The sequence below is a fragment of the Aristolochia californica genome, unplaced genomic scaffold (genome assembly GCF_029961685.1).
Source record: "Aristolochia californica isolate CCGP_79_NKW_82.1479 unplaced genomic scaffold, dmAriCali1.0.hap1 SCAF_10, whole genome shotgun sequence".
NCBI classification, from domain to species: Eukaryota; Viridiplantae; Streptophyta; class Magnoliopsida; order Piperales; family Aristolochiaceae; genus Aristolochia; species Aristolochia californica.
In genome coordinates this window covers 30,868,287-30,876,402 of record NW_027181771.1, presented here as the reverse complement: position 1 = coordinate 30,876,402, position 8,116 = coordinate 30,868,287, and the positions used below count along the sequence as shown (strand labels likewise).

The 8,116-nt window shown below is 40.0% G+C and overlaps 2 protein-coding genes across 2 annotated transcripts; one reads left to right on the top strand and one right to left on the bottom strand.

The window, feature by feature from the left end:
- The first annotated feature begins 462 nt into the window (after positions 1–462).
- LOC137935928 (cell number regulator 8-like) lies at positions 463–3,794 on the top strand. Its single transcript, XM_068780353.1, has 3 exons — positions 463–849; positions 1,408–1,610; positions 3,284–3,794. Exons 1-3 carry the CDS (start codon positions 579–581, stop codon positions 3,524–3,526), a joined length of 717 nt encoding a protein of 238 aa, XP_068636454.1. The 5' UTR covers positions 463–578; the 3' UTR covers positions 3,527–3,794.
- A 131-nt stretch (positions 3,795–3,925) lies between these two features.
- On the bottom strand, positions 3,926–5,668 carry LOC137943072 (pollen-specific leucine-rich repeat extensin-like protein 4). The gene has a single exon (XM_068788767.1). The coding sequence runs from the start codon at positions 5,666–5,668 to the stop codon at positions 3,926–3,928; it is 1,743 nt and encodes a 580-aa protein (XP_068644868.1).
- Between the last annotated feature and the right edge of the window lie 2,448 nt (positions 5,669–8,116).

Below are 8,116 nucleotides of genomic sequence, written 5' to 3'. Positions count from 1 at the left end.
AACTTAAAAGAAAGAACGAATACTTTCATTAATAGTGTTTATTCTATTGGTAAATAATAACATTAGATGTTACGGGACCCAAAAAGGTTGAACTATCGATCGTCTTTAAAGTTTAAGATAAATAAAAGGGAATTAACGAAAATAATTAAAATAAAATATATTTATATAAAAACTTCTGTACTAACGAATTGGTTGACAAGTTACAAAGCCGAATTTGAAAAATCTCGAGCCTGTTTGGCTGGGTGCCACCCCAACGGGCGAGTTCCATACACGTTGCCCCATATTTGCCACGGATAAAACGAGCACCGTATTTGGCACGTAAACCTTCACACGCACCATGATGGAACACTCGCGGCCCCGTAGCCACCTAAAACGACCTGATCCCATCTTTAAAATAACTAACCACCTCGCGAGCGCCCCCTCTTTTTAGAGAGTAGCCGTACGGGACGCGGTACTGCAGAATTCAGCGAGGCAGACCGCCTCTTTCCTATAGATTTCCGCGTCTCTTGCGCGTTCTTTTCTTCCTTTTACAACCACAGCCATAGAAAGCAAAAAAAATCGTCCGTCTTTGAGGCGTGATGGCGTATTCGGATGAAGAGAGCCCCCTTCTGTCTGCTGCAGGGGGCGCCGCCGATACCAAGCGGAGCCACGTGGAAGAGCCATTTAAGGTCCCGACTACTCCTGCTGTGGAGCCACCGCCGCCGCGATTCTACGGATGGACAGCGGAAGGACTGCCTTGTCCTCATTTGAGCGCGACCGGCGAGCCTGTGCCCCGCCGTCAGTGGAATTCCAGCGTTCTCGCCTGCCTTGGCCGTAATGATGAATTCTGCAGCAGCGATCTTGAAGTCTGTAAGTTAAATAATGCCTGTCTTTGGTTTTATTTTTCTAGGGTGACGACTTTTCTGTTTAAAATTCTTTTTTTTTACGTCAGATCTATGCCTAGAGTTATTGAATTTTTTTTTTTTTATACATATGACTTGAATGTTGATTTGTAGATCTTCCTTTTCTCTGCTAAAAATTACCTTCCATAGGGTTTTTTATGTCAAGATTGATTGTGCTTTTTCTTGGTCGTTCTCGATGTTACTGTTGTCCAGTACAGTTTGTATCACTATGGCACGCGCTAGAATGCCGAGATTAAGTTTTTAAGTTTTTTACTACTGATTAGGTAGTCGACGGCACCCTTTAGCCAATACATCCTCCCCCAGGGATTGGATGGGATGGGATTGGATATGACTTGCCCCATGCCACCCCGTGGGACTAGCCAATTATATCTCCTATTTTAGTTCCTGAAATGTTTGAATTACCTTTGTCCACGTCCTCTTAGTATTTGGTATCTGACAGTTTGATTTCTTTCATAGAATCATTTACGATCATCGTCTTTAACTGAAGTTGTTTATAAATAATCAGGTCTCCTGGGAAGTTTAGCTCCTTGTTTGCTGTATGGCAGCAACGTCGAGAGGTTGGGGTCAAGTCCAGGTGCTTTTGCTAATCACTGCTTGCCATACACTGGCCTTTATCTACTGGGAAATTCCCTCTTTGGTTGGAATTGCATGGCACCCTGGTTTTCTTACCCAAGTCGCACTGCAATCCGACGCAAATTCAATCTTGAGGCAAGTTTTGTTCTACAGGGTTACATACTTAGATTGTCTTTGTTATAATCTTATGCTCTACTTTACAGGGTTACATAAATTGATTTTGTCATTATCTTATGCTCTACTTCCACCATTCATATTTATGTTATCTACAGAGACGGTTGCTTCATTAGTTTACATTTCATGGTGGTTACCTTTTTACTTTCGTATATATTTTTTCTTCATGTTCAGACAACCTATCGTGCAAACTTTTTTTTTTGTTTGTTTTTATTTTATTTTGATTTTTTTGCTGCTTCTTCTTAACCTCAATTGGGAAGCGTTATTGCTCAGGCCTGTGAAAGGTGGTTAGAATCTGAAACAAATGAAGAAAAATAGAGAAATGCTCCTGTGATAGCTTGGTAAACCTTGATTTCTATTCGTTGTTGTGATTCAAACTGTTACTTTTGAATTTTCTGGATTTCTGAATCTCTTCGCTGGTATATATGTTCAAATTGTAAAAAATCCGTGTCAGGCTATATTTGAGTTTTGTGGTTCTTGAATAAGCTTAGTCCAGTAGCCTTAAACCGACGGCTCCATATCAAGGAAAATTATTTTTTCTAAATCTTATGTGGCTTTTTTTCTTCTCATTGTAAAATTATAAGTCTAACCTCCCTCAAGCCTATGAGTAGTATCCTTCTAATTGTACATTGTTGAGCATTTATTCCAGGAAAACAAATTATTCAGCATCATTTAGGAAGTTTTCTCTATCCGTTTATTCCATTTATATCTGCTGCTACTGTCTATTCTAAAATTTATTACCTGTGTTTGAACCTTCCTGGATCTTCATTTCTTTCTGGATAGAAAAGTCTCTTCCTGTAAGGTACGATTTAACTTTCAATATCCACGGTGACCGGCTATAGGATTTGATCACTACAATTCCAAGTCCTATTTGTTTTGTTAAATCATATGCCTATAGATTAATAGTCTTGTGTTTGTATTTTCATTTTCTATTTGACGTTTCTGTTATTTGTAATTTTGAAGAAAATAAAAAAAGACACGATTTCTGGATTTATCACATTGCAAATCTATCTGTAAATGAGTCTATCAATTTTTAAATTTTTTTCCAAAGTCAAAATGCACTTATATTCCACCAAACTCTTGCGGTACTCTTCTAAATATACTCCGATTCTCAGCACTTATGTTCCACCTAAGTTATGGTACTATTCTATGTATAATTGAGATGTTAATTTTATCATTTTTCAGAAACTTCTATTCTATTTGTACTCGGAAAATAAACTTAGTTAAAACAATCATTTTCAGTTTTGTTTCAAGAGTAAGCTTAATTATTGGTTTGAGTTTTATGTTTTTTGTTCATGGGTAAAATTAGTTTGTGCCCATCATAAATGTTAAAATAGCTGTGGCATTTTTGTTCTTTTGTAAAATATCACTTAAACCTTGATTAAAAAGATGGAGGATATGCTTTTCTGACACTTTCTCCAAGGTAACAAGGCTATTCTTCTCCCAGGTCATTTTTTTTCCTCTTTTCTCTTCTATTTTATCCCAAAATCTCATATTTTTTTCATGGTATCAAAATAGCAACTCTGATCTTTAGTTGATTTCTTTCAATTTTATGGATCTTCTCTCTATTTTCAGCAATCTCCTTTTAAGGATTTTCTTAATTCCTGAACCCTGTATTTTAACAATAAAAACAGGGTGGGTGTGAGGCACTAGTCAGATCCTGTGGTTGCTGCTGCAAAGGTTTCCAGGAGGATGATGAGCATCGGGAACAATGTGAAACGGCCTGCGATTTTGCAACTCACTTCTTCTGCCACCCTTGTTCCCTCTGCCAAGAAGCTAGGGAGCTCCGCCGGCGATTGCCTCATCCAAGTTTTAACAGCCGACCTGTCCTCGTTATGGTGCCTCCAGCAGAACAGGCCATGGGTCGTGGAACGTAAGAAATCTCTATAAAATGTGAAATGCTGAAGAAGAGAGCCGGGAAGATACGCCCAGTGGTTATAAAGGATCATTTCATTCGTGTAAGTATATAAATTTACATTTATGTATTCATGTGGGTTTATGAAGAATTTAAAGTTAAAACACGTATTTGTATAAAGGTCGTGAAGGTAGGAGTGATAACGCACTTAATACTCACGTATTTGTTTTAACTTTATGCAAATAACAAAAACAAGATGAATGCTAAAACCTAAGGATGGAATAGCAGTAAATAATTGCAGTGTCTGGAGTTGCATGGCGCTATATCTAAATGCCCTTTCAGTTTTATATTACAGTAAGTATCCTTTTTCAATGGTGTTGGAGGGCAGTATCAAGAGAATGCAGAAGGAGAGTCCAATTAATTAGTAGCCTGTAAAAAATGGTGGCGGCGGTGATGCATAGGATGCCCCAATTCTAGGTGGGAGGGAAAAGTAGTCGTCATCCGAGGGTGGTGAGTAGACGGGTGTGGATGGTGGTGGTGGAGGAGGTGAGGAGACGGGTGTGGGAGGCAGCGGCGGCGAGAAAAATGGTGGAGGAGGTGACTGAGCAGGTGGAGGAAACGTATAGACGGGTGCCGGTGACAGCAGTGGCGATAAAATTGGTGCCGAGGATGTCTTTGGCGATGGATGAACAGGAGAAATTTCTGGTGTCAAAGCCGGAGATGGCAAAGGTGCGGGCAAGCTAGGAACTGGTGATGGTGTTGGTGTTGGTGTTGGTGTTGGTGTCGGCTGAACTGGAGCAGGCGATGGCTTTGGCGTCGATTGAACCGGTGCCTGGCTTGAAATTGGAGGTGAAGACACAGGCGATTTGGGAGCTGGTGTGGGGGCCTGCTTTGGGGGTTGAGTTGGGGCGGAGAATGGCACAGGGACCGGCTGCATTGGAGAAGGTGTGGGCGCGTGATTTCTTCCTTTTCGAGGGACGTTACATTTCCACTCGCCACAATCAATGGGTTGACCCACCACGGCGGCGCACGTTTTCTCCGACTTCTGATTTGGGCGGTCCGAGAAGCAATTGCTTTGGTCATCAAACACTACGCCTGGTCTGGATGTGCACTTCGCCGACTGCCTCGTGAAGTAATTGTTCGAGTACGTGAAGTTGGTGAGACTGGGTAGCCGACACATACACTCAGGCAAGGTCCCCGTTAGCGTGTTGCCAGAGATATCCAAGTCTGTCACCTTCGTCAACCCAAAGAAGCTATTGGGCAGCCTTCCCGAGAATGAATTCGAACTGATATCCAACACATTCAAGTTCCTGAGCAGCCCAATCTCCGGCGGCAAGCAACCGGACAAGTTGTTGTTGAGAAAGACTATCTCATTCAAAGTATTAGACATCTTGCCGATACTATTTGGAATGCAGCCCGTGAACTTGTTGTTAGCGAAGACCGCGACAGAGACGGCCGAATTCCCGAGGATCTCCGGTATTGTGGAGTGAAACCTGTTGTTGTTCAAGAACAGTGCATCGATATCCTTGTTGAAGAGCTCGGGTGGGAGAGGACCCTCAAAGTTATTGAATCGAAGATCAAGGTACTTCAGCTTTGGGAGGGAGAGGACGACGTCGGGGAAAGGACCCACAAAGCGGTTGTTACTGACATCGAACTCGTGCAGCAACTCGAGGTTGGAGAAGCTCTTGGGGATGATCCCGCAGAAACGGTTGGAGTTGATATGAAAGAGGGAGAGATCAGTCATGAGGCCAAGCTCCACGGGGAGGTGCCCGGCAATGTCCCCTTGGTTAAGGTCGACTCCGGCGACGACCATGGTCGAGGGGTCGTCCAGTGCCTTGGCACAGAAGACCCCGTTGTAGGCGCAGACATCAGCACCCACCCAGTTAGCGGTGAAGTTGTGTGGGTCAGAGTAGACGGCTTGCTTCAATGCCAGAAGGGCGCCGTACGCCCGCTTGAGCCTGGAATTGGTGAAGGTGAGGAGCAGGTCGATGTTAAACTCAAAGTCGTCAGGCAACTCTCCGCCATTTCTCATGCTCGTGAGCTGCCGGCGGGTGATGAGGTCGACTTCGGCATCTGTAAGGCCATGGGAGAGGGAAATGAGGGAGAAGGAGAGGAGGAAGAAGCAGACCGAGGCCTGTGTTGAACTCGATCCGTGTGACCTCATGGAGAGGTCGGAGGAAGCAACACGGAGAGGTTATGATCGCCGAAGGGAATGGCGAGCGGTATATAGTCAGAGTTGTTAAGGCTTGAGAGGCTCGGATGGCTTCTCTCCCTCTCCTCTCCATTCTTGATGGCTTGGCGAGCTCTGCGCAGTTTCTAACGGAAGCAGGAGAGCCTTCCCTACTATTTTTATGTAAAATTTATATTTTTTAGCTCATATATATTGGCAACGAATTGTGAATTTCGCTAGCTGATATCTAAATTACAGTAATAATTTTTTTTTAAAATTACAATTTCATAGTCTACCAACAAATTTTATGAAAAAAATTCACTGGCAAAGCACCTGTTTGTTTTTGCCAGCGAATTTAAATTTCGTAGGCAGTTTTTTTTTTAAATTATTTTTATTTTATTTTTACCTATTTCTTTTTCTTGCCAATGAATTAAATTTCACTGGTAGAAATAAATATATTTTAAATTGCTTTTATTTTATTTTACTTTATATTTAATATTCTCTCCCATCAAATTTAAATTTCTCTGAAAAGTACTATGTTTTAATAAATTATTATATTATATTTTCTCATGTTTAATGATTCATAAAAAATAAAATATTAAAAATAAAACAACAATATATGACAAAATATATATATAATAAGATATTAATGATATTTTATAAAATATACAATTTTTTAAAAGTTAAAAAGACAAATCATACAAAAATCATAGAAAACTATAACCAATTTGCAGGAGGAACCGGTGGTGACTGGCTCTCAATCTGCATCTATTGAAAGAACTAGTGCATCTGCATCTCTAAGTTCTTCATCTTATGTTAATTCTCCTCAGCATGATGCTTTACATTTCTCAACTCCTCCCAAGTTTCAAATAGTGCCTCTTTAGTTACTCGTAACTCCTCTAAATGTCTAGGCGGTGGGAACGAAGATGGCTAGGTCATCCTGGGTAGAGGCCATTGAGAAAAATCCAACCCCCTAACATAGCTAGACCGATATCCTTGAACCCGTTTTAAAATGGCACTCTCATCAACTAGCTCACCAACGTGTTGTGCCTTTGGAGCAACTGCTACATCTCTTTATGTGAAAAATAACATAAGTAATTTATAATTATTCATTCTTAAAATAAAATATTATATGTATTCTTCAAATTTGTTAGTCCACTTGCCTTCATCGCATCGATGAGTAAGCTAGAATTGCTCAATATCAAAGCTTTTTGTATCCTAGGCAATTATAAGGACACGTGCATGTAAATATATTAGAACAATAGTACATTTGAAAAGAAATATACTCCAAATTAAACATACATACTATCTCCTCTCTCATACACATAAAATATTTCAATTCAGTAGTATGGAACATTTTGTTTTCAAATGTTTCTGACATTTACTCGGGAATGTCTCTGCAAATGAAAATTAGACATGAGTAAAATAAAAAATAATTGATATTTTAGAACAAATCTTTACAAATCTAATTACTTTAAACCTCTCTCCCTCAAACACGCCATGCACAACCTCTGCTAGTCATTGAAGGAAACCCCTCTATAAGGAGTAGACAGTGTCGTGGGATGACCTCCGTGTTCTGGAGCTATTAAAATGCTATACCCAATATAGCATGCACGACAACTCATGTTGTCGTATTACAATTGAAATCATATCAAACTTTTCCTATAACACAAGACACTACCAACCTTAATATTGTAAACTAGAAAAACTAAAAGGAAAATTTAATTGAGTAATTTGTAATATTTACTTCAGTATAAGGATAAACACTAGCTATTTGATCTTCGATGTTGGATTTGGAATTTTCCACCACCATCTCCATAAATGCACTCAGTACATGGCCTACCCAATGAGTGAAAATGGCACTATGGAGTTCCGATGCACTCCTTGGCGGATCTCAGAACTCCATTGGGATCCTCCTTACATCAAGGTCGAACACCAAGTCATCAACTCTGGTGCCCCTACATGGGCCTCGTGATCCCCATGTATATGAAGATGCAGATGGATACAATGTGGATGGAGCCATCAATGTGGATGTATTTATATACACAGAACATAAGTTACCGTAAGCAAAATATAACATATATGAGTGATAATTAGTTTACTATCATACTTCATTTCGATGGGACATGATAGTCTCTCACACATAACTCACTATCATGCATCTCAGATTATGGTGGTATCGACACCATCTCCTTGGATGATGTATGGAGTGCGATCAATTGTAGCCTAGGTGGACGAGGATGCATGACATCAAATGCACCTGAATATGACTATGTTTAAAACATCGAATATGTTATTCTAAAAAAAGAATAACATTAATATGATGTTTGAAATGAATAATTTTATAAAAAATTAATTTGTAGACCCATGAAATAAATATTTTCAATTTATTGTCGTCTGACAATATCATATATTTTCATTGTTTTCTTCCCCCTTTCTGTC

Bases quoted from the DNA above. Each gene is read 5' to 3' on its own strand.
- LOC137935928 (XM_068780353.1), top strand. From the start codon at position 579: ATGGCGTATTCGGATGAAGAGAGCCCCCTTCTGTCTGCTGCAGGGGGC. The intron at 850-1,407 runs GTAAGTTAAATA...ATAAATAATCAG, and splicing joins CAGCAGCGATCTTGAAGTCT to GTCTCCTGGGAAGTTTAGCT. The intron at 1,611-3,283 runs GCAAGTTTTGTT...CAATAAAAACAG, and splicing joins GACGCAAATTCAATCTTGAG to GGTGGGTGTGAGGCACTAGT.
- LOC137943072 (XM_068788767.1), bottom strand. From the start codon at position 5,668: ATGAGGTCACACGGATCGAGTTCAACACAGGCCTCGGTCTGCTTCTTC.